Source organism: Primulina eburnea, chromosome 17, assembly GCF_022965805.1.
Source record: "Primulina eburnea isolate SZY01 chromosome 17, ASM2296580v1, whole genome shotgun sequence".
NCBI lineage: Eukaryota > Viridiplantae > Streptophyta > Magnoliopsida > Lamiales > Gesneriaceae > Primulina > Primulina eburnea.
The window spans coordinates 3,412,403-3,439,001 of NC_133117.1; the positions used below are offsets into that span (position 1 = coordinate 3,412,403).

At 31.7% G+C, this 26,599-nt stretch overlaps 3 protein-coding genes across 5 annotated transcripts in view; 1 reads left to right on the forward strand and 2 right to left on the reverse strand.

Moving 5' to 3' along the window:
- Positions 1 to 26,599, reverse strand: part of LOC140818041 (cation-dependent phenylpropanoid and flavonoid 8-O-methyltransferase 1-like) — an 86,653-nt gene that overhangs the window by 8,965 nt on the left and 51,089 nt on the right. The gene's annotated exons all lie outside the window — the stretch shown is intronic.
- Positions 1,587 to 6,266, reverse strand: LOC140818147 (inositol oxygenase 2-like). The gene is made up of 10 exons (XM_073178011.1): positions 6,070 to 6,266; positions 5,832 to 5,973; positions 4,585 to 4,666; positions 4,301 to 4,505; positions 4,122 to 4,234; positions 2,583 to 2,705; positions 2,426 to 2,495; positions 2,250 to 2,328; positions 1,890 to 1,971; positions 1,587 to 1,781 (listed from the first exon to the last, which is right to left on the reverse strand). Exons 1-10 carry the CDS (start codon positions 6,098 to 6,100, stop codon positions 1,755 to 1,757), a joined length of 954 nt encoding a protein of 317 aa, XP_073034112.1. The 5' UTR covers positions 6,101 to 6,266; the 3' UTR covers positions 1,587 to 1,754.
- LOC140818649 (probable DNA primase large subunit) lies at positions 10,399 to 17,823 on the forward strand. Of its 3 annotated transcripts, none has more exons than XM_073178686.1 (20): positions 10,399 to 10,659; positions 10,851 to 10,912; positions 11,028 to 11,131; positions 11,221 to 11,302; positions 11,413 to 11,472; positions 11,634 to 11,691; positions 11,784 to 11,803; positions 12,070 to 12,153; positions 12,239 to 12,303; positions 12,847 to 12,895; positions 12,971 to 13,018; positions 13,118 to 13,207; positions 13,424 to 13,483; positions 13,638 to 13,697; positions 14,164 to 14,238; positions 15,003 to 15,088; positions 15,785 to 15,878; positions 15,969 to 16,076; positions 16,915 to 16,992; positions 17,564 to 17,823. In XM_073178686.1, the coding sequence occupies exons 1-19, from the start codon at positions 10,515 to 10,517 to the stop codon at positions 16,933 to 16,935; spliced, it is 1,371 nt and encodes a 456-aa protein (XP_073034787.1). In that variant the 5' UTR covers positions 10,399 to 10,514; the 3' UTR covers positions 16,936 to 16,992; positions 17,564 to 17,823. The 3 variants fall into 3 exon arrangements, with proteins under 3 accessions (XP_073034787.1, XP_073034788.1, XP_073034786.1); XM_073178687.1 differs by having other exon boundaries at positions 17,572 to 17,823; XM_073178685.1 differs by having other exon boundaries at positions 17,554 to 17,822.

Here is a 26,599-nt window from a genome sequence, read left to right on the forward strand (position 1 = left end):
ATTAAAAACTAATCTGGGTTTACCTCGTTTAATCTCACCATGATTTCTTACCAGGAAACCTGGACTGCTATATGGTGACATACCTGCTTTGATCAAACCAAGGTCCAAATGTTCCTTGATTATAATCTGCATATCCCTTTGATCAATGATGTTCATTGGGATGGGTTTGCAACGGACAAATTCATACTCTTTGCCTTCCTTGATCTTAAGGCAAGCCCTGAGTTGATTTCTGTCCCACCATGTCAAGGGATCTTCATTATAATTTTCTTTGATCCTCTTCTTGACATCTTCCAGTGATACCTTGGATTCAAACTCTACTTCATTTGTCTGTAGAGTTATCTTAAGAAATTCTATATCTTCTGGTTGGAGTTTCTTATCTGCTCTCAACTGGAGCATTGTTTCTCCAAACCGTCTAGAATCCTTCATTTTTGGGTTCAGAAGCTTTCCTGAATCACCACGCTTGCTGCGAAACTGGATTGGCAATTTTCTGTAAAATACTTCTCTAAGTCTCTAGACTATGATTTTGTGAGCACATGGTGTTGTGAAAACTAATCTCCTAGTCTCATTTTCTTGTGTATAGGACTTGAACATCTGTAGGAAATTATTTCCTCACAATATGTCAGCTCCTGTATCATGAAAATAAATTGATGGTGTCTTCACCTTGTACCAAAGTGTTTGTCCTGCACCGCCAATCATAATTTTAGTCATCTTAATCCCTTTACATAAGATTAAGATTCTTCTGGAAAAATCTCTTCCAGCAAGAATTTTGAATCATTGTTAGACAAGTTTTTGAGCAAATCACTCTAAAAATTTCGAGTGTTACTTACAAGGCAAAAATATGACTGTTAGTCTCCCATTTTTATCTGTCATGATCTGTCATAACTTCGAATTAATTAATTTTCCAGTTATGAAATTTGAATGACTACTGATTATTAGAATGGTCTGCTAAAATCAGTTGTTGCGGCTGAAACTTGGCTACTAAAAAATGGTCTGTATTTCGTCGTGCTAAAATTTATAGCTATGCTGAAATCGCTAGATTTGCTGGGATTCGATAGGTTGAAATCTGAGTTCTCACACCAATTTTAATTTGGCAATGTAAGATCTCTATCTTTTTATGATTCCCCACATGTCTTGATCGATTTTATACCATTAGATTTTGTAATAAAGTATTATCTTAGTTTATGCTAACATGAACTCAATCGTTTATACATATAAGTAAACTGTAAACTTCAATCAATTTTTGAAACGTTCCTTTCACCTTTCACTATGGTGAATCCATTTTATGCATGTATATTGTTTAGGCAAAAACTTATCGATTTCACGGGTCGTATAATGTGAGACATATCTCTAATCTCTTATTTTGTCATCCACGAAAAAGTATTACTTTTTATTGTGAATATCGGTACGGTTGACTCGTCTCACAAATAAATATTCGTGACCTTCTCACAAGAGACATACACTATTGTTTAAATGTAATACATATAATAAAGGAGAGAATCCCATCCCTTGTAATGGGTCTCGGGATCGAGACCTTCCCTCCCCCTAGATTAGGAAATCAAAAAAAAAAAAAAAAAGGAGAGAATGTGTAAAAAAAAACAAAAAACGAAATTCATTACGAAAATAAAGAATTACAAATCCGGAAAAGAGATCTGACCGGATAAATCTTCTTTGACGAAATCTATTTACATAAAATCCTACGTCTTGCCATAAAAATTAAATAAATAAATATAATCCAATTGCTCTTGCCAATAAATTTACCATCGAAGCTTCGCTGGAAAATACTGCAATAAATATGTCGATTTGAATTAAATTATAACCTCGTGGAGAGAATAATAAAAATCAAAGTTCATAATTATAATTTAATTTCCAAAAAAAAAAAATTCGTTCACCTTCTCGATTAGGGAGAGGTAGTATGGTTTCACTTTTTCAACATCAACTCGAACTTTGCTCTTACTGTACAAGTCATACTTGCTGCAATTTTATCAAATAAATATTGAAAAAAAAAATCCAATTACACCGAGTTTTCTGTTAGACTATCTCACAAATATAATAACAGAGCAAGTCTCATGTGAGACGATCTAAATCCGAGAGACAGGTTGATACAGTCCATTTCTAAAAAATAATATTTTTTATGGATCGAGTCGAATTGAAAATTTGTCTCACAAAATTGACATATAAGACGGTTTGAGAGGAGCTTTTGTATAATAACAAATAACAATAACACTTTTATTTTTTTAAAAAAAACTTACTTAAAAATATGTAGCCATTTCAGGTTCTCTTTATCCTCCTCATTCATCAAGTGTGTGTATGCTCCAGCTCTGTGCAACGCTGCAACCGTCCATGCCAATAAATCAATTTGAAATTAACCAACACATTTTAAATTTTTATTTTCATTACATAAAAAGAAAGATGTTGTGATTCTTACGATAAAATGAATGGTATCGAATGACGAACAATGCAGCAGAAGGTGGAGTGGTTCCATTTTCCTTAGCCACCTAAAAAATATAAAATAAAATTAAAATCATACTATGCGAAATTATAAATTTGTACGATGATTTCATAAATTTTCCGAGCGCAATTACCAGATACATGTAGTCGTCGTGCCCAAACGACATCAAGATGTTCTCTAATCCGCAACCCTCTTCGTAAATTCCATTTTTAGTGTTGTAAGAAGGGTTGTTCACGTCGGGATTAGTCTTGAAATACTGCATCGCATCAAATCGAGTTAATTAATTATTAATAAAAGTAGAGCAAGAAATTGATTCAACTAATTTAGGCAATGTGTTGTTCATGCATCATCACTCATTAATAATGATGTATGGATGAATGGTCATGACTCATCACTCGATACAAATATCATGTACAAAATGAATGAGGGTACTCTACCTATATAGGTGGGGCATCTAACAAGCCATTTAGGCAGATTAGAGAGAGTCGGGTCGAAATTAGACCGGACTCGCACAATGTTGCTTATGATATACAACGGATTAGTCACTCAACAGAAATGTTATATACAGAATGAATGAGAGTACTACTCACATAGGTGGCATCTAACAACACTACAAAAAAACGGATCGAATAGCGACGGTTTTAGACAATCCGTCTCTATTTTTGCGACATTTTTTTTACAACCGTCTCTATTTAGCGACGGTTCAACAAAACATCGTCGCTAAATAAAATAAGCGACGGTTTAATAATATTCGTCGCTTTTTTAACAACGGTGTATAGTTTACCGTTGCTATTTTAGCAACAGTTTCTAATAAACTGTCGCTAATATGGCGACGGTTAAACAAATTGCGACGATTTTAAATACAACCGTCGCTATAAAAAATAAGCGACGATTTAACCATAATCGTTGCTCTTTTAGCGACAGTTTAACCTTACCCGTCGCTATTGTAGCGACAGTTTAACATAAACGCTCGCTAATATTGCGACGGTTTATCCGCTAATCAAAATAAGCGACGGTGTCTAAACACCGTCGCTTTTTTAGCGACGGTTTATAGTCAACTGTCGCTATTGTAGCAACTGTTTTTTGGACAACTGTCGTTAATATAAGCGACAGTATTAAAACCCGTCGCAATATAAGACGACGGTTAATTCTAAACGGTCGCCAATCTACGGCGACGGTTAAACATAAACCGTCGCCGATCTAAATCGGCGACGCTTAATGAATATGTCGTCGCTATTAGCGACGGTTCAAGATATAACCGTCGCTTGTAATAGCGACGGTCTTGTTCAATAAAATCGTCGTTATAATAAGCGACGGTTTGTAAACCGTCGTTTTATGAATGCGACGGTAGCTTTTGTTACGGACGGCCAAACCGTCGTTAAAACCGTCGCTTTAACCATTTAGCGACGGTTTTAGCGACGGTCAAACCGTCGCTAATGAATTTTTTTTTTGTAGTGTGCAAGACATTTAGGCATATCAGGGAGAATCATATTGAAATTAGACAGGATCCACGCAATGTACCTTATCATGTACAATGGATTCATCACTCAACAGAAATGTCATATACAGAATGTACGAGGGTACTACCCATATAGATGGCATCAAACAAGCCCTTTAGGTAGATCGGAGAGAATTAATCAGATCGAAATTAGACAGGATCCACGCAATGTACCTTGTGATGGACAATGGATTCATCAAAGGAACAGCCAAGAGGGAACGTGTCACCAACAACAGCCCATTGAGGCAGCGGTCCGAATCTAGGAAGAAGCAGCACTTTTCCAAGATCTGAAAAATGGTTGGGTCACAACCATTCAAATTCTATATTCATAAAAGTTAGTATAGATTGAATACCATGAATGAGGGCGGTCAAGTGCAACCAGTCGTCGTCCGGGTAATCTTTCCTGATCGCCTCGGCAGTTTGCAGCAGATGCTCGATTTGGGGCTCGTCCAAATCGGGATCGCTATCGTCCACCACGTCGTTCAGAAGCTCGCAACATTCCCATATGCTCATCTCTAGTTTGTCGAGTTTCCTATACTCTTCCCTCATTTTCTTCACCTGCATTTGCAAATATTAAATATCTTCAATCAATTTAAATCTTATAATATATAATATATGTATGTATAAACAAACTTACAAAATCGACTGTTTGATTAATGTGGTTCAAGCGGTAGAATTCCTCCACCGTCTTTTGCCTTTCACTTTCAGCGTTGTAGTCCCTACAATTCGTGAAACCCCATTTGAGTATTTCCCCAAGATTTTTTTCGTACGAGACATCTGTCTTACAAAATACGACTCGTAAAACCGTCTCACACAAGTTTTTATTATTTTTTTATATTTCTCACAATAATACAGGAGACGCGAATGCAAAATTTACCTTTTAATATTTTAATTTTTATCTCAAAATACTTAGTATTTTTTTAAAAAATTAAAGAATAGTTGATGCACATAAGTGGCTCAATGGCCCACGTTATTATGAAACAGAATATACAAATTGTTCTATAATTATGTTCGCATCATTAAAAACTATTCCATCATATGTCCCACGTAATCTTATTGTATATATATCGCACTCATATATATTGAAAAAAATTAATAATAACATTTTATTATGTCATAAATGAGGTGATTATTTAATATAAACTTTTAAAATATAAATAAAGACAAAAGATATTTATTAAGATATAGTAGATAGATAAGACGTAAATTTTTTAAAATAAATTTTTATGTCATAAATGATGTGATTATTTAATTTAAAATTTTAAAATATAGATAAAGATAAAAGATTTTTTATTAAGATAAAGATTTTTTATTAAGATAAAGTAGATAGATAAGATGTAAATTTATTAAAATAAGTTTAATAATTTATTTTATTAAAAAAATGAAATATTTTGTAATTTGAAAAAAATGGTATTTTTTTTTTATCAAAAAACAAATCATAATATCAAAATTAATTATTCTAAATGTCTCGAACTTAATAAAAAAGAGTAGATATTTTATGAGATAATCTCACGAATCTTTATATGTGAGACGGGTCAACCCTATCAATATTCACAATAAAAAGTAATCTCTTAGCATAAAAAGTAATATTTTTTCATGAATGAACTAAATAAGATATTTGTTTCACAAGATACGACTCGTGATACCGTCTAACATAAGTTTTCTCAATAAAAAAATATGTATATATTCTCGACACGAGATGATAGAAAAAATAATCATATCCCCAAGTTTGAAAAGAATTTGTTATGAGTCAAACTCCAAATAGATATATTCTCATTTGTGAGTTTATTCAACACCTTTTTTTTCTAAAATAATAATAATAATAAAATAAAAATACGAATAGAAAATTAAGTTTGGATCGAGCATAAAAACAAAGAAAACGACCTGAACGAATTGCCAAAAGAGTTGATTTCGGGTGCTTCGAATTTCGCATCCGATTCCAATTTCGGCATCCCAAACCCTCCATCCAACACGAGATCATGATTCATATCATCACATCGGACTTTCTTCTCGTCGGTGTCGAAATCTACCATCAGAATTCAAATAAAAAAAGTACATTAACAAATCGAATCACACGTTCATCCTAAAAAAAATGAAATAAATGTTCTTATAAAATGTGCACCAAGGGTAGGATGCTCGATTAGAATCGTCATCGTCTCAAAGAGATAGAGTCCAACCAGCGAAAATCGACAAAAATGAGGATATTATATGTATATGTATATATAGTTGGTTGATGCAAAAGGGTGGGTGTAGGTTTCGGAGAAAAACAAGGATATTTATAGCGGAATAAAAAATGTCCTTGATTGACAATTTTAAGGTTTCAAGTCCTCAACTCGAATATCTGAGAAAGTTAGTCAGATATATATAGGTATCCCCCGAAAGATATGACGTCACATTTAAGCAACCTAACAGGCTACGCGTGTGGACCACCGATGGCGTGGAATTGTGGAACGTCGGTAATGTGGCTCACGCGCTTGTTTATGCGTGGAGAAGGACGGGGAGATAATAATTGGGGTGAGTCAGACTAACGTGTACTTGATTGTTATCTTTATCTTTATCGAAATGAGAGCGTGACGTAATTTATATTTTAAATAAAAAAATAAATATATATTGATGATGTTGTCCTATTTTCATGTATATTTAAAGACAAAAAGTCATAGTAACAATTTATTTAATTAATTATATAAATTAAATTAAAACCAAGTTGCAATTTTTTTCTAGAAAAAACCAAAAAAAGTTAATTACTTTATAATTTGCCATAATAATTATAACCACCCAGTGAAATAGCTGTATAAATATAGAGTATGTTTTTTATGAGATGTTATTATATATTTATATTCGTAACATTGATTGATTAGGTTAATATCTGTAGTGAAAAATAATATTTTTAAAATATAAAATAATATTTTTTATTGGGTCGAGTCGGATTAGAGATTCATCTCATTTGATTTGTAAAATGGTCTCGAGTTTTTTGTAAAGTAGACTTTAAATCAATAACTTTTAAAATCGTTTCTATTGTTCAATAATCTCAAAATCCTTCACTAAATTTTTTTGAAAAAATGAGAATCTTTCACACTTTTAATGTGCTAATTTTAGTTCGATAATTTAATCTATATTTTTAAAATATATATAGTATCGGGACAAGTAACTAAAAAATTGTAAATAATTTACAATTAATCTATATTTTCAGTTGCAAGTAGGTAACTGAAAATATCCAGAAATGCTTTCTTCGGAAATTTCAAGTTCTCGGGAAACGAAAACTTCACGGGATCACTTCAATTCTGTTGCGACTAAAGATAATATTATTTTATTCTGATTATGATGACAATTTTTAGGATGCACATATTGGAGTGAGAATCAAGCTCCATCGCGAGTTTTTCAAGTTGATTAAAAAAAATATTTTATTTGTATTTGCGCTCAATTTGAATATATTTGAATTTTTTTAAGTCGAGTTTAAACTTAAATTATTTTGTTCAGTTGTTCTTGAATCGCTCGCGATCCTTATAATTATAGGTTATACAAATAAATTTCGAGCTTTTCGAATACTTATTTTCAAGTAATAGTTCGCGAACATGTTCGAATATTTCAAGTCGAACTTGAGTTTTAATTCGAACTGAATTCGAGCAAAAAAATTAAGATTTTTGAATTTCGAATCGAGCTCGAACTCGAATAGAATTAATTCGAGCCGAATTCGTGTTGGTCTCACGTGCGACGATTTAAGATAATAAATATGAAAATAAAGAATAAATTAGATACCGAGATTTACGTAAAAAACTCCTTAAAAATTATTAGAGTAAAAATCACGGCAAGATAAAAATAATTCCACTATAATAACTTATGGTGTATGACTCACTCACCGTGTTTTCAAAGAAAACACGCACTCTCTTAATAAATGAGGACAAAACACCTCACAAATATTATAGAAATAAGCATTCAAATGCTATAAGATAGAGAAAAATCGATAAAGGGGTGAATGGAATGAGGGGTGGAGACCTTTATTAATAGTTCTTCTTAGCAAACCATTGTTAATATTCAGTTGTGTTTGTCAACCAACATCATTAATATTTGTTCTACCATTATTCACATTTTCCGACAATTCGAACTTTCAAATTTTCATCATATTTAAATCGATTCGATTCGTTTACGCCATATGCATGTATATATTAAGAGAGATTACCCCGAGTTAGATCCTATATCATTTGAAAATTTGACGGAAGAAAAGCGCGGAAATAGCTTAATTAATGTAGTGATTATATATTGAGCTGCATATTGTGAACGTTGTTTGGTTAAATTAATGCAACCAATTATTTAAGATATTTTGATTGTATAATTTTAAATGCATAAACCAGTTACAGAATTACTCAACACAAGTCTAAAAATAATTTTTTTATGAAATTCAAATATAAATAACACAAAGAGAATTTGATTGAGATAATAAATATTGAATGTTAGAGTAGGGTGTACGCAATCTGTCTATAAAAAAAGACAAAAATTTGTGTGAGACGGTCTCACGGGTCATATTAGTGAGACGAATATCTTATTTGTATCATCCATGAAAAAATATTATTTTTAATGCTAAGAGTATCACTTTTTATTGTGAATATAGGTAGGGTTGACCCGTCTCACAAATTAGTATACGTGAGACGGTCTTACGTGATGCCCACTCATAAAAAAATTGGTTGAATTGCGATTTTGTCAATTTATTTGAAACAAACCAACCCACTAAGATTCATGATATTATTAAAATTCGATTTTTTCCCATCCATTCGAAATTTTTATGAATTATTAAAAAATTAATCTCATTTACAAATTAATGATTTCATGTAATTTATATGCAGATAATGTAGATGTTAAGATAATTTTATTCATTTCTAGGCGTGAGGGGGTGTGTTAGTTGTCCCACATCGGTGAGACAAAATACCTGAAAGTTGTATATATGATCTTGGACAATCCTCCTCTCTTGAGCTAACTTTTGAGATTGAGTAAAGTTCAAGTTCCAATCTTAATAGACATAGAAATAGTCCACCTAGCTAAAGCGTAGAAGACCACCTAGATCCACTAATCTTCTAACAAAAACAAAAGTACAAGATGATATGTTCTTTGCAAGCACTTGACAATCATCGATAATAAGAGCCAAACATGAGTGATCGGGATCATTAATTTGTTTCATCAAATTTTATTATTTCTCTACATATTGAAGGTGTAAATTTAATCGGGCAATTTAATCATCCTTTTTCAAAATATGACCTTTGAATAAGCAAAGAGAAAACGTGAATTATTAATGATGAATATATATATAAAAAAAAAGTAAGACAAAAATTTATGTGAGACGGTCTCACGATTCGTATTTTGTGATACAGATCTCTTATTGGGTCATTCATGAAAAAGTAGTATTTTTTATTGTGAATATCGGTAGTTGAATTGTCTCATAGATGAAGATTCGTGAGACTATTTCACCAGAGACCTACTCAAAAATCAATTGATTGGAATTTAATTGAATTGAGTCACATCAGATCCTTTCGATGGCTTGAAAAAAAAATTCATGGTTATGTTTTTTAGTCGTTTGGATAGCAAGAAATAATATTAACTGTTGAACTATCTCGATTTAAAGCTAATAGTCGAATACATAAATAGTTAAATACTTTCTCCTTGACTTTATAAAGTTCATGTAATACAGAAAATTCACGAGGGGATGACTGCAACTTTGTTGCATATAATAAACGGTTGGATATAAATATATATAAAAATGAATGTTCTGAGATACAATAATTGTCTCTGTTGGTAGAACGATCGAATCGTGATGCTTGCACTGTTATTTAGTTTAAAAGATTTGAGTTGCGATATTATCATTAGCTATAGTTTTTGGTACAACGGCAAACTCTAGATCCTACAATTGGCATCAGAGTCAAACTCATAAGTTCGATTTTCATTTATCACAAACAACATGGATTTCATCACAAATTTAATTTCTATTTTTTAACAATAGTACTTATATATAAAAAAAAAGAAAAAAGAAACAATCGTACAAGAACACAAGACATGCTGAAAGACACTATTTTGAATTACTATTTTGATGCTTAGTACTATATACTAAGCATCAACCTCTCCAATCAAGACTTATCAGTCATCGCCCTCGAGAAATAAAATGAATGATACAACGAAAAATAAATACTATAATTTTTTTTGAAATAAAACGCAAACGTTATTCATATTTTTAAACAAAAATACCTATTTATAGGGTAAAATTAAGTGTGATATTTGGAATCATAATCATCTACAAATCTAACCATTTATAAAATTGTTTTAAAACATTTTGATGGACATGACCTTCACGGTTTACTGGGCTGCTCCATTGGGCTTATTTTCATTCAACCTAGCCCAAATGAGAGATCCGGCCCACAAACTGAGTCATTTTGCCTTGCCCGATTATTATACCCATCTGCGAAGCGCGCGAATATGGCCAAAGTTGGAGAGCCAATATTCCCGCCATTTTTCCTGCCGTAAGATTCCTGCCACTGCGAATTCCCTAGGAGAAAGGAGAGTGGGATAAGAATCAAAGGAGTTGAAATGGAAATTGTGAGGCGTAACAAGGCATCCTCGCCGGGATCTGCGGAGGGCGGCGCCGTTTCCACTATCCCGCTGTACCGTTCTGCTCCGGCAATCGAAGTTCGGCTCGAAGATTTCGAGCTTTACGCCATACATCGTCTCCGAGGTATCGCCGTATATCACTCTGTAATGTCAGCTCTACGGATTTGTGCTGCAGGATTGAAATGACAGAAATTCCATGTCGTACAATTTTAATTATAGTTTGTCCAGTACTTTCTTAGATTATGCGTAGTAATTTGCACTATTCTTCCAAGTCTTACTTTTTGTTTTTACGTTGATTTTCGATTATTTATGCAGTTCTTAAAGGGATATCAGATGGGTTGTCCCGTGGGAAAAAGGTCAACGAGATGGAAAAACTGGTAAGCGATGGATTTTTTTCCTGTGTTGTCTGCCTTCCATGATTTTAAAAGTAGTGCAAGTTGCTATCTTTTTTGTTGATGTGTTCGCTAATTAATATTGATATATTCGGCGCAGGTTAAAGAGTTGTGGAGGGCAAATATGATGCAAGTAGAAGCATCTGAGGTTGTCAACAAGGATGTCATTTCACATTTCGTGTTGCGCCTCGTTTACTGCAGAGAGTAATACATGCATTCACTTCACCCCGTTCCACTCTTTTCTTACCACCATTTTCTTGTAATTCTCTTTAGCTTTTGTTTCTCTATGGTAGGGAGGAATTAAGGAAATGGTTTCTTTCCATGGAGTCTACACTATTTCGTTATCGATTTCAACTTGAAACTCCTGAATCCCAGGTGCGATTTCACTTCTTTCAGTGATAACCTATGCTTCCATTGCTAGTATTCTCAGTATTTGTTAGGTTTAGTGACTGACCTATCTCTTGTGGGTATGGACTTCAACACAGAGGGCATTGATGGTAGAGTTTGATCTGCCTTACAAAGCTGTAAGCAGTGCCGAATATGAGGTACTCTATTCTGTTTTCATGTTTTTGAAAATCAACGACTGTTTCTGTGAATGCTAAGTTGCTTGATACCAAAAAGTTGTAGCCATAGGCCAATCATCCTCTTTAATGCATGAAATTGAAAAGACCTGGTTGATATGTAACTCTATACTTCAATTTTTCAGAGTATAAAAGACAAATTGAACCAGGTGGTGCGTTCCATTGGACAACCTTTATCCACTGGTAGAAGCTCAAGTACTTCATTTCTGGATCATTTATTTGGCATTCAGAATGGTTTCTGATTACTTTATTATTATTTTTTCCTTTTATTGCAGCTGATACAATATATTACAAGGTAACAACATGCCCATTCCTCTATATCGGCACCTGTTTAATAGATGAGCGTGCACATCTTGAAATCATTTTGAAATATAAATGATTTTTTGCTCCCCGACCTGCACCGTCACTCTAATGTTCTTAGAAAGAAATAGATCCACGTGTAAAAAGTACCAAGAAAATCACTCCTCTGTCCAAATAACGAATAAAAACTATAAATGTGACCCGGACACTGTATCTTGTTGACTTGCATTTAGTTGGACTATTTTCCATCGTGTAATGAAGGTACCTTTTGAACAAGTTCCTGATCTTGTGGCAAGTCGGCGAGTGTTTCTCCTGAAGGGGTACGCTTATGTTGCAACAAATCAGGTCAATATGCTTGATCCACCACATTATTTACACATCTGAACTTCTCTTCCATTAGTTCATGATTGAATTTTAAGCTTTTCTGCAGGTGATATCACTTCTCATGACACAATATCGCAGCCATTTGTCAAAAGCACTTGTATTGACAAACAGGTTCCTTGAAATTCTTGCTACACATCCATTCATTATTTTTCCTTCGGCATTGTGCATAATATTTGTTGAATAATCAATTCTATGGTTTCAAGTACCAAAATGTAGTTGGAGACATTGCGATGAAAGGTCTTCGATTGACACACTGTGATATTATAATAAATAATTTTTTGGAGATTGGGTTACGTCAGAAAGGAGGATTTATGTTTTCACTTTGAAAAGTTAGTTGATGTGCTTTGAGGTATAATCCGAATTGGATGTGGGAGTTTTGAAACATCAATCTCAAATTCATCTGTCTTTCATCAATATTCAGTCCAAGGTTTCTCTCGCTCCAGTTTGTGAGTTTGCTTGTTTAGAAACTTGTTGCACGTGAAGATTATTTTTTACCTCAACAGTTGACAGTTCCTTGGTAAAATTCTGAAAACTCAAATTTTAAAAGAGACATGTTAGCCTAAAGTTGTAACATATTGCGCATCCCACCCAATAAATATACGCATATGGTTTTAAATTATCTGCCATTTCATGACATACCATTTTGGCTGTTAGAAAATGGACGTCAATGATTAGAGAGCAGGAGAAGGACAGACTAACCCCGGTATGTATCCAGTAGTAATTTCAATATTATTTGTCTCAGAATTTCATGATTGCCAAAGTTCTTTGCTTTGTTTAGATCATTGAAGCTCTATCGACAAGTTATTTAGGTCCTGATTACAACCAGGTAACATTGAAGGACAGCACAATCAATTAATCTGTTTTCCTTCTCCTGAAATTTTAGAACGCCAACTCTGTTGGTTGACTTAGTGAAGTTCCATGACAGCCAAAAGAGTTCGCAGAAATAACATTGAAAGATATTGATCAAGTTGCCAAAAGCTCATTCCCTCTCTGCATGAGTCATTTGTTTGTAAAGGTGATGATTTCAAATTTTTTTTAGTTTTTTTTCACAACCATGCATTTTATGGGACTCGTAGCCATTGACCTTTCTTTGAAAGACAACAGCTCTACCTATAAGCTAGTGGGTCGGCCACGAGGTTTTTCCCTCTTCTAGCTAGCTGTAGTTACAAAGCAACTACCAGAGTCTTGAACCTATTTCCTTCCATTTCACCACCTATACTTCCATTTGCAGCTTAGAGAGGATCATCACTTGAAGCATGGAGGACGGATGCAACTAGGTCTCTTTCTCAAGGTCATTTACTTCCACAGTAAACACAAGTTCAATGATATGCTAATTTGGATTTTAAAATAGGTTCCTAATTTTTTATTAATTAATTAAAAAAACTTGTAAAATAAGTTGTCTGGTTGTTTTCTTGGGCTGAAATACTGTACCATTTTTCTTTTAGGGTGTCGGACTTAACTTGGATGATGCCCTTGCTTTCTGGAAAACAGAGTTCTCCAAAAAGGTTATTGTTGTGCTTGTGTTGTTTCTTTTTCTTGCTGCGGATTTGTATCAGTTGATGAAAAAGCGCCGAGGGCATTTTTAGGGTGCAAAACAACAAGTTTAGCTATACTTATGTCGAATAAAATTCTTCAAAACCAATTTCTGTAGTCTTTTAAACGTGCAAGTTTGAATCTGCAGCATTAAGAGAATGTGTTGATTTTAATGCATGGCCTATTATACAGACTTATTCACAAATTAAGGATAAAACTCCTGTAAATAAGTAAATTGCACTGAGCTAGGCTGCAATGGCTCTTTTGCCAACATGTTTTTTACAAATAATTTTGACAGAGTGAGAAGAAACTATTGTAGACAACTGAGAAAGACGAGTTAAAATTTTGTGTTCTTTTTACGTTTTGTTTGCCATGCCTCGTGGAATTCGTAAACCCTTCTATTCCTTCAGAAATGAGTGTCTTATGCAACTTCTGTAGGTTGGCGCCGAAAGATTTGACAAAGAATATGCATATAGCATACGCCACAATTATGGGAAAGAAGGGAAGAGAACGGTATTTCATCTCTGACATGGCTCATATTATGTTTGTGCCATAGGAACCCTTCCTATAAACTTAATTTATTTCAAAATATATCCTTCCTGACCGTTTGATAGTTTAATGGGATTTGTTTACAGAGACAGATGAGTTCATGCTCGTAGGAACTTTTAAAATGATAATTTTTTACAAGCATTTTTGTTGTGGCTTGTAAAATGGTGTCCAGTGTCGTTCACAAGAAGTTGAGAACATTTTTAGGACAATGTTTAAAAAAGGTTAAAGAGACTAATAAACAAGCATATCCTATTGGCATTTGATTTTTTTTCGATTTGTTTCTAATGTTATCAAAAGAGTTACAGAAGTGTAAACAATCTGTGACTAGGCTTTTCGACCTCATGGATTCACTTTCCAGGAGAGATAAAGAGGAAATGTCTTGGCACTCGTAACTCCTGCTACATATCAAGTTTTGTAAATGGCTCTGGGGTATAAAAATTGGAAAAGGGTAATTTAAACAATCTTTTTTAATAACCACAGAAACAAGGGAGAAAAAAACATGAGTTGGGATGATCTAATATTGTTCTTTTTTTTTGTCTTTGATAACTCAGAGTATTATAATTGAGTCTTTACTCACTTCTAAAGATGCTGCATAAATGGTTAACACAAAGCGGTGGATGGAAAATTATTAAGCTTTTCACTGGTTTCACAGCTCAGAAATAGTATTAACTTTCAAAATCCTAGGGAATATTACAATTTCATCTCATCTTCTTTTTCCCTGTTTGTAGGATTACACGCCTTATTCATGTCAAAAAATAATCTTTTCAACACCAGGAGTTGGGGATCATCATGGATGTCCTTATCGCCATTTCAGGTCAGTTCTCCTTATTGGCAGCAGTTGTCTTTTCTATTTTAAAGCAATGAACTGCACCTTCTAATGTCAGCAATCCATCAAATGATGCACCAGTTAGTTTTGTTCAACCAAGTTTTTATTAGACTTCCACTCTAGCATCCTCCACCGTGATTATGTTTTGCTGGGAAAAATTCTGAAAATATGTAAGAATTGTTGTGATCTGCCAATTTTCATCTTCAAATTGCGTAGTCATGTTTAACTTTTTGCTTAGATATGAAGATAGATCTCGTTCCGATTGGTCTTACTTTCACATACTGAATCTAAACTCTCTTTTACTGTCGATATTTCATTTACCGCAATCGAATTATGACGTGATGGTTTAAAGTGAGTCATCATGATTTCCCTAACATTATAAGGGCAAGCGAGAGTTAACTGACTCTCTTGCAACTATGCTACTCTGGATGCAGCTGCTTTGGCAATTTTCAGTCCTGATTATTGGTTTAGTTATCTAGTATTTGACAATATGCGACATCAATTGCATAGTCTATATTGAGTAATTATTTCGTCTAATGAGACAATATGGAATTCACTTTGAAGGCTGAATATGATTTCTGTACCGAATAGGCTGAACAGACATTATTTACTCCTATATCATGCTTTCTGCTCGAATTTCTTGACGATTCAATCTATCAATACTCACTTGTACTGCTAAACCAGTGAGGAAAACTTGAGAGCAGCACTTGGTAAGATGGGAGTAGGCAATCGTGCGATGGAGGAGGTCATTGATAAAGTGCGGAACAGACACTATCAGGTCATTGTTTCTCAGAATCTTTTTTCTGTTATGTTGCCATAAGTTTTTCCTTCTAATGGTTATCTTTATCCTCAAATGTTGATTCTGCAGTTGGCATGTACCTTGACTTTTGAAGCTATTCACGGGGAGTTATGTGATGCGGGAATAAATCATCCAAACCAATATTACAGTGACAGCAGAAAGATATTGGATTCCAAGGTAATTATTGTACGATTAATCCAAACTTAATCCTAATTTCCTACTATCCATTAATGAGATAGTATACAGGATTGCTCGAATTTGTTTGACATATAATCTTTGACGGAGGACGATCCTTATCTTGCTTGAAATTAATGGATAGGAATTTGGTACAATAATAAGACTGGTGAATTTCTATGGTAATTGCTTGTGTTTTATCCTATGTACCATATATACTCCTCATTTTTTTTCTTCTGAAATATCGGACACGGATACAAATACGATATGCATATAAGTTAAAATATGTGTCGTTAATTTTTTGTAAGTTTGACCAGTCGGATACATCTTAGACATGGCTAAGAATACGTCATGGACACGACGAAGATACGTTTCGGAAAAATATTTATATAAATATATATCTCTACAATTTTTAATTTTTAATACTAAATTTGTACAAGTATATATACATTATCCATATGATATTTATATATCTTTATATAATTGTCGTATTCTAGTAGGATCGTATCTATATTTTCAAAATTTTCCTTATCGTCGTATCCGATACGATACCCGTACTCCTATCCATGCAACATAGGTTATATCTGTCATCTGTGAGTATGAGAAATTGTGTTTTATTATATGTTTCTTTATTTGATTTTTCTTGTGTTCGCATCTCGAAGTTTTTATGTCATGATTTTATCGTAGTGTTATCAACTCAACTTATTTGTTACTAATTTGGGGTGATGAATCTAAATCTTTGAAAAAGGGCTTCTTGTGTCTCTTCTGTTTATTCAGGCAATTTATTGCCCGTTTTTTCTGATTCCATATTTTTAACACCTGCTTGCTTGATGTTCTCTAGAACAAGTCCAGGGGTAGTTAGGTGACAACTCCTTTCTCATTGGAAGGATCGACGGTGCTGTTGCTACATGTATAATATGTAAGTATTTTAATCCCAAACCGCACATAATTCTTCCTGCTTTCTCCTTGCAAATCTCTCTTTGTTGAAACATGATCTCGATAGTATTTGTTACTCAGTTTCTCTTGATCGTGAATTATATATTTTGGAACGAACGATAGAATATGAAGCAGGTTAATCGCTGATAACTTTCTTTCAATTTTTGTTATGAATATTTTGTGCTAACTTCAATGTAAATGTACCAATCCAGTACTTGGGGGCATTTTAAGCAATCGATTGTAACTATCATTTAGCATTGCTTGCTATCATGCTACGGTATATCAGAGGGTTTGGGCTAAGTTTCTAAGTTTCGTATAGCTTAGGCCTATAAGTACTTTAACTGTTTGTTGATGTCCATTTACCTTAAAAAGCAATCAAATTGTTATTACATTTTTATTGGTCTAATCTTATCAAGTTTTTCAGGTTTTTAAAAACAAGAGTTGCAAATAATAACCTTTTGTTATACTTTAAAGATCTTCAAAAACGTAGATTCTTACATCGAAATATATTTAAAGTAATGGATCAACACTAATGCTTGAACAGTTGTACCAAGGGTTGCAGGCACAAGCTTATGATTGGAGACAAAGATAAAATGGAAGAGAGGCCAAAGTTATTCCCACAAGTATTTGGTGCTATATTTAAAGTATTCCTTTAGGGTTGGGCAGTGAGTTTTGCAAATATTGTTTATTAGTTTATCAATTTGACATATATGTTGAATATGAAGATAATATGGCATAAATGTTAAATGTCACAAATCATAAAAGTACCAAAAGATGGTGAAATCATAGACATACTTATTTGGATTGACAAATTCATGATTATGTTTGGATTGATGGATTTCAAATTCGTTGTTTTCAAATTTTGGCTTGTTAAAAACTAAATTCAAGTTGATTCCAAATTCATTCTATATTAGGTTAAGTAAATTTAATAATAATTGTATTCGATTTCGAATACACCATTTTCTAAAAATTATTTCTTTTCAAATCAAATCTATCATCAAGTGCAAATCAAGTGAAATTAAAATCCAGTTTATGGTAAGTTGAACGATTTTAATAATGATTATGGTGGATTTTAATAATACATGGAAAAAATGTGTTTCTTACTTTTTTCTTTTATTTGGTTAAGTATGTGTGTAACTGTAAGGCATGTACATCTTGGTATCATGTGTTTTCCCACTATTTATTTATATGCATCTCAAGTAGATGTCTTGGATCAGCAGAGTTTTTATGGGTTATAGAAATTATATTAGTTATCATCGTTTGTCTTCCGTTCGAGCAAACATGTCCTGTACAAAGTTCTAAAAATTGTGAAGCGTCTCGAAGTGTGGATGTCGAACTCCAAGCTTTTCAAGCTTAAGCGATATTAGCACAAGCTTAAGTGTGAAACGTTTTTTTATCTTTAATGTAATTGTAATTATCTCCAAAAAATTAAATAGATAAAATAATACATAAATATGATAAATTTAAGTATGATACATTAATTCTTATATTTATAAAAGCATAAAAATCTCAAAATTACAATCTTTATTTGTTTTTGCAACTAGATCACATTAAAAAAATGTTAAGTATTTGTCAAATCATTATTAGACATGCTTAGTCATAATTAAAATTAAAAAATAAACATCTAAATTATAAACTTACTTTATTATTTTAAAATAAAAAACCTTCAAAATAAAAAATTTAAAAATAAATAGATGTGATTTATTTTGCTTAAGCACATTTAATTAAATACCTTAATTACATTTAATTCGGTCAAATTATAGTTTAACCTCTTTTCTCCGAAGAAGAGCATTTTTGTCGAGCTTCATACTTAAGCACGCTTAAGCTGAGTTTAAACAAGTTTTTTTAGAACACTGGTCCTATATGGAGGAGTGTATTGTACTCCTCCATGTGTTTGGTACTAATACTAGTGAGCGACTAAGCGGTTAGTTTCGCCTGCTTGGACGCTCTCGGATGAATATTGTCCATGCGCCATATCTTGCTTATTTGGGTTGGACCAAGTCATTCATGCAATGCATGGTTCGTAGGCATCAGTTTGGCAAGCTCGTCGAACTTCTTGTCAAGGTCAATCTTCTCATTGGGATCGTTTTTCATAATTGATTAACCGTTTCTAACTGGTTCATTATAAACTGAATGGATCCTCAGCTGTATTCCCCTTTATCTTTCGTTCCCAGATGTCCCTCTTTCCTTCATTTTTGTTGAGTGTTTTCTCAGTTTTTGGTGGCATTTTTGGTGCCAAAAAAAATTGTTTGACCCGATTTTTTGGTGGATTGTGCGAGTATTATTGCTAGTGTCCTAAAATTGTTACATTTTACTATTTTAATTAATGCATGTTTTCTCTTAAAACGATATTCTATATTATGAAGAGAGCAGACATATTATATTTGTGAAAACATGGAATGAAAATTAGTAATATATTCAACCAAGGAAAATTACATGGGTGATAACCTGTTCTGGTGAAAACAATTACATGTGCTGTGCATTTCTTTTAAAAAGGAAAAAAAGTAACACTAGCAAGGGGCATAATATATAGGGTGTAAACGAAGTAAAACGAGTCATATATCACCAAAATTTAATGTTCGAATTTGAGCTCGAGTTTAATTCGAAACTCGAAAGGTTAAATATTTTTTATTCGAGTTTGGTTAAAATCAATTCTCGGAACATCTAAACATATTTGCGAGCTATTCGAAAATAAAAGTCTGAATATATTTATTTAGTATTGAATTATATTATTTTACTAAAATTTTAAAGCTTGCAAGCAGCTCGCTAACTATTGGATTGAGTTCCTCCCCGAAATTTTTTTTGAACATGTTTGAGTTCGGTTCGAATTCGATAATTTTAAATACGAATCAAATATTTTTCGAGTCAATTCGAAAAATTCGTGAACCGATTTAATTCATTTAAAATCATGGGAAAGTTATTTAGTATGGATACAAGTGGGTAGAAAAATTTTAAATAACATTAATTAATTACATATATATGTAATTAATTAGATATAATTCTAAAATTTTCTAATAAAATAAATCTATAAATAATTTTTTTTACTTGGTCGGTTAGATCATGATCAGAAAATATTATTTAACCTAACAAACAAACTCACGTTATGCGTGTGTAAAATAATGATTATTATGTATATGAATCATGATCATGAATATTAATATATGAAATTGATTAATAAAATTATGTTATAGTTTTTAAATTATTATTTGAATATTGATAATGTAATTATATTAAATATGTGATTTGTAAAGATAATATGTAAATTTTGAATTTTTAAAATGTATTAAATATTATAGTTATGAATAAATTATATAAAACACGTTACTTATGATATTTTCATATACATTAATTTGTGTGACAAAGTTGGACCAATAAAAATATCGACCTTTGTATATAGTATAAATTTTTATCCATCTAATTCAAAACATCTGCACAACATTTTACGTTTCATTTGAAATGCATAATTTACAATTCGTTTTCAATTTCCGTAGTTAAATTTGTTTAACATTGAATTAATTAAAGTGAATAATAACTATATATATAGTTGGGTTTCGGAATGCAAACAATTTTGACTTCGATAATAATAAAAGTTGTTATTACGTTTATAATATATTTACTCAAGTTTGTAGTTGCTTATTCAAGTTGTAAATTTTGAATGCTGAAATCAGAAATCAACAGAGTTGAAAATCTAGTGACTATAACTATTTTAATGATATCTCATAGTATGATGATTCAAATGACCAGCCGCTAAAATGGTTAAAGAGCCAACTCAAAATGCTACAAATAATATTCAGAAGTCAAGATCTGAATCAGAGTAAGAGGACAAAAACTGGCATTGACATTACTGGTTTTGTACTCAAATTCAGTATAGCAGAGTCTGTGGCACAACTGAGTATTTCGAGCATATCTCTTTTGTATCAGTTCTAAATTGAGTAATTCTTAATTCTATGGAAAGATAAAAAAAAAAAAAAAAAAAAAGAGCTACAACTTTCACTGTTCATCTCTTTGCCATAAATCAACGAATCAATAGTTATAAGAAGAAAAAAAAAACATGGCTACTGAAATACATAAGCTGAAATTATGAGTGCTGAAAAGAAGCAGACACAGAAATACAGCAGAACTCAAACCAATAGAGATGGCTACTGAAAGCTAGTAGCCTCTGTAACTAGGAGTTGTTGCATCCGATAGCCAACCAGTACTTGTTGCTGCATCCAGTAGAGACCAAAATCAAAAGAAGATGATGAAAGTGGCCAGAAGCAGGAATATGACCGTTTCAATTTAAAAAAACAGTACATAAACTTTATTAACAATCATATTTTTGTATCTAACGTTTATATCATTCTTGGAGGCCATAAATATAACAAATTTAAGATAAAAGATAAGCTTTTGAAAGAGATACACAGCATGTGGAGCTTACATGAAGAAATTAGCTAGAATATGGATAATAACAAGTGTGATGATACATTTGAGATATATACTGTAAATGATTAAATTCTCACTCACGCATATACATGATAATTGATCTTCAAAGTTTAGATAATCGAGTTTTCACACAAATATATTAAAGATTGTGTTTGTAGTTTTGTCATAATACACGTTAAACATTATGAGATTGTGAGTGTTACAACAAACGATCGAGTATGTTAGGAGTTTCAATTAGACAAGAGGTAAGTTATAAGGTGAAATGTGTTTGTACTAAATTTGTATAAATCAAAGTGTTCTAGTGATACATTCTGGATACAGAAGAAGGGGTCATGTATGTTCCTCTCCGAACATCCATGAACAAATTTGTGCATCCTTATTTTATTGCATTTACTTACTATTTCTAAGATGCATTGTTGAAACATTTCATGCATTTTTCAAAATACCAAAATATTGCATACCAAATATTTGATAAAATTCTTCAACCAAAACATTTTCACTCTATTTCTATAAAAGATTATCTTGAATTTCTTCAACTTGGTTAGAAAAACAAAATTGAATTAATTCATCAATATTAATTATTTTAAGAACTAAATTATCATAATTTAACTCTTATCTTTCAATCGATCGTTTCGATATCTCTATGATAACTATAAAAAACTATTATTGGTAATTGGTGTTAATATGTTGGGTGTAACTATATAGTTTGGAGAACTAAATGAACCCTACCACGTCCCAACCTCTACATTACATGCCTATCTCATTATATCCCTAACATTATTGAGAATTATTATTTCGTATATTACGACAAAAAGTCAATCATAATTTGTCCAGTTTTATATTTTTTTTAAAAAAAATTCTCTTTCACATCACATCACATCACATCAGTTCTAACTTCTAACAATGACAATTTTTTCAGTAGCAAAATCTGTGTGAAACAATCTCACGAATCGTATTTTATGAGACAGATCTCTTATTTGAGTAATCCATGAAAAAATATTACTTATTATGCTAAGAGCATTACTTTATTGTGAATATCGGTAACGTTGACTCGTCTCACAGATAAAGATTCGAGAGACCGTCTCAAAAGATACCTGCTCTTTCTTTATATACACATACATCTCATTTATACTGTGTTATAAATTTCTTTACCAAATGAAACCATTAATTCCACGTTCAAAAACAAAAAAACAAAAAACCATCAAACTCCATCGTAAAACACAGAAAAAGACAGCATGAAAATTACTTTGTAACTGTTAAAATAATCGAACCTAGAAATATAATGAATATGGCATGTGACTGCGGAATAAAGAGGTGAAGCCAGATGTAAGAAGCTCCACCGTCTATGTGTCCCCCGATGTCGCAAGTCACGTGGAGCAGACGATACGTGGAGCAACATCGTACTCCATTTTTAACGTTGGTGGCGTCTTCGCATGTGCATCACGTTCCGTGACCCCGACTCTTCACCTTATTTCACCAATTTCTGTCCCCCTCCCTCGCATTTTTTTCCATTAAAATTTCACCCATCGCACTTACACGTGTGTGGCCCATATCCAAAGCTTTACTGTTTGTGCAGTAGATTAATGATATCTTGCATATGACTAAGCAACAAGTGCTTCGCACGACTCGTAAAAAGTAGAGGAAATAAAGCCTTTTAAAAATATACCAACGACCGGAAAGAAAGCATCGCTTTGTGTAAGGATCAGACCATATCGATATTCTTTACATGTTTGTTTGCTCGAGGGATTACGTTAACATCGTGTTTCGACAGAGATAATCCATCACATATGATCATACCATTAAATAATCAACGTACGCGTAAGAGTCCTACTCAATATTTTGCTAATGATGTTTTCCATTGTATTATCCCGATATTAAGCAAAGGGTGCTTGATTTAGTGCTTTTTAAAGTGTTATTTTAATTTATGCTGTTTTTAAAATTTTAATATGTTGAAGAAAAAAAATCTGAGTATGAACGTACTTTTTCTGGGGTAAGAATTATTTTGAAAATGATAGAGAGATAATTTGAAAGTTAGTTTGTGGTTTTGTGGCCTCGACGTCGAGGAGGTTAAGAAAGTAGGCAAAAATTTATGTTAAACAGTTTTACTGGTCGTATATTGTGAGATATATCTTTTATTTGGTTCCTCTATGAAAAATTTTGCTTTTTATGCTACTGCTATGTTTGGTAGTCATGATAAAGGAATTATTATTTAATAATCATTCTCTTATCTCGCGTTTGGTTCGTTCTTTATTAATCTATAGGTCCTTAATTATGATTGAAAACCCACACTATTCATGTTATTTGTGTGATTAAATATCCCTGATTATGATTGAAAACCCACACTATTCATGTTATTTGTGTGATTAAATATCCCTCCTAGTGTGATAATTAATAATTTTTGAATAGTGATCATGATAAGATTGTATAGTGATCATGATAAGATTGTATATTGATCATAATACCATTGAATTGTTTTCTTCAATATAATATGAAAATTAAAATTAGTGAAAATTTAATAATTAATATAATATTTAAATTTTTATTTGATTTTTTTATAAATTAATCTCATATATTTTAATTATTTTCAATCATTTTAAAGAAAATAAATTGTAATGCATGTTAATTAATTTTTTTATGAAAATAAATATTTTTTCAATTTTAATTTTTTTTAATGATTAAAATTAATTTTAATAGATGTAAATTATAATTATAAATATTTAATTATTTATCCAATTATTTTAAGAATATATATTTAATTAGCATTTGAGACATTTTGGTGATTACAATAAAATTTACAAAATTAATCTATCATTTTAAAATCTTACCAAACACCATGTTATTTATCCCACCATACTATTAATCCATATATCTCATTTTTAATTATTCTAATTATTAATTATTTACTTATCCTATCACACGTACCAAACGGAGCCTAAGAGTATTACTTTTTATTGTTAATATCAGTAGGATTGGCCCGTATCATAGATAAAGATTCGTGAGACCGTCTCACAATAGACCTACTCTAAGAAATAAGCATGTGGGTTTTGCTAAACGTTTTTATAATTCTTTTTAATAAAAACATATGTAATTATAATTTTTATATAAGAATAATTTTGTCCGAACACTCGCACACACGTATATAATACGATATCCATACATACATTCTGATTATTGTTAATATGACATTCACTTTTTGCATGTACAGATTCATCATATTTAATATATACACTTCAGCGATGTTCATATAGATATTCACAGTTGGTGTCCACGAGATCAAACATATGTATATTGTTTTCATTTAATTTTAAAATATATGTACAAATCATATACAACAGTTAAGTTTCATTGTTATAAAAAAAATGTGCATATAAATTTTAATTTGCAGAAAAGCAAATACATTAATACTTCAACGTGTGTCACAAAGAATTATATATTTTAATAGGAATAGGAGAATGTAGCAAAAAAATATTATTATTAAACCATAAATTATTAAATTTTTTTAAGAAAGGAGCAAAAGATGGCGGAGAGTATGTACAAAAAAAATAAAATATTTTTAATTGAATAACTAACACAGAGAGGATGCAGGAATTAAATTTCCATTATTGAAGGCAGTTGGATCCTATTTTATTTTCAGCAATTAATCTTTAATAAAAATTGGCCTCACATCTGTTAAAGATATAGTTACTCGTACCCTCGTGTAAGATTAAGATTTTAGGGTACCAAATTTTTTAAATGCCTACCAAATAATTTATACGTGTACCTTAATATATATTATTCGAATGTAATTTTTTTTAAAAAAACTTAAAATTATCTTAAAATGCAAAATACAAGGATTAAACCCTCGGTCAGAATAAATTTCATATCGAGCTTTTTAAGAAAATCGACTTAGAATAATGAGTAAGTCTCTTGTGATACGGTCTCACGAATCTTTATCTGTAAGATAGGTCAATTCTATCGATATTCACAATTAAAAGTAATACTCTTAGCATAAAAAGTAATCATTTTTAATGGATGATCCAAATAAGAGATCCGTTACACAAAATACGACTTGTGAGACCGTCTCAGATAAGTTTTTTTTCCCTAGAATAATAAACAATAGATTAAAATAACGTGTAGGGTTTGGTTTCTAATGCATTTTCAATAACACGTACCATATCAACATAACCAAGAAATATTTATTTATTAGAAATATTTATTTATTATTTCACACACACACACAGATATATATATATATATATATATATATATATATATATAATCTATGTGCGTAGATGAAGAAATATATTCAAATCCTAGTTAGACAGGAAATCAGAGAAAGAGAAGTTACCTAGTTTTCCTTGTCCAAAGTCAACTTAATATTAATCATATAATATGTTTTTTAATGTATTTATCTCTCTAATTAACGATGGAAGGAAATTACATTACACGTTCACAATTTGACAAAATTTGTAGATGAGGACGTAAAATAAGGTTGAAATAAGTTACCAAAATCGATCTGATTTGACAATTATTCTAATTAATTAATTTATGGAAGGAAAAAATTAAAATAAAAAATAATACTTTTTCGTTAGTATGATCGGATTGAAGATTCGTCTTATGAAACTAACATGTGGTCTTATATGAGTTTTTGTGCGAATTATTATAGGAAAATTGCAATTTTTTTAGTAGGAAAACTGCAATTTTTGTCATATATGTTTGTATCTCTGTAATTTTGGGTATCTATCTATATTGTTCAATTTCAATGTTAGTTATGTATATTTTAATTTTTGAAAGTTTTAGTATTTTTCTTCGGATCTGAACATGCATCACGTCATTCCAGAACCACATATGAGTCGCGTAAGTTCCACATCAACACCATGGCGGAAAAAAGAATAAAAATTACAAAAATAACAAAAATTGTGGACAAATATTGAATTCGACCATGTATACGACCAAAATCACGAGACCAAAATCACGAGACAAATATATCATCGCATATTTCCTTGACCATATTCTATAAAGATTAGGTCTCTTGTTAGACGGTCTCACGAATCTTTATCTGTCAGACGGGTCAACCTTACCGATATTTACAATAAAAAGTAAAACTCTTAGCGTAAAAAGTAATATTTTTTCATGGATGATCCAAATAAGAGATCCGTCTCAAAAAATACAACCTATGATACCATCTC

What these genes read in the sequence shown, in the direction of transcription:
- LOC140818147 (XM_073178011.1), bottom strand. Translation starts at nt 6,100, where the DNA reads ATGACGATTCTAATCGAGCATCCTACCCTTG. An exon ending in CTTGACCGCCCTCATTCATG is followed by an intron (nt 4,235 to 4,300) that starts GTATTCAATCTA and finishes ACCATTTTTCAG; the next exon opens with ATCTTGGAAAAGTGCTGCTT. An exon ending in ACCTCTCCCTAATCGAGAAG is followed by an intron (nt 1,782 to 1,889) that starts GTGAACGAATTT and finishes TATTTATTGCAG; the next exon opens with TATTTTCCAGCGAAGCTTCG.
- LOC140818649 (XM_073178686.1), top strand. Translation starts at nt 10,515, where the DNA reads ATGGAAATTGTGAGGCGTAACAAGGCATCCTCGCCGGGATCTGCGGAG. An exon ending in TGGACAACCTTTATCCACTG is followed by an intron (nt 11,692 to 11,783) that starts GTAGAAGCTCAA and finishes CTTTTATTGCAG; the next exon opens with CTGATACAATATATTACAAG. An exon ending in AACTAGGTCTCTTTCTCAAG is followed by an intron (nt 13,484 to 13,637) that starts GTCATTTACTTC and finishes TTTTTCTTTTAG; the next exon opens with GGTGTCGGACTTAACTTGGA.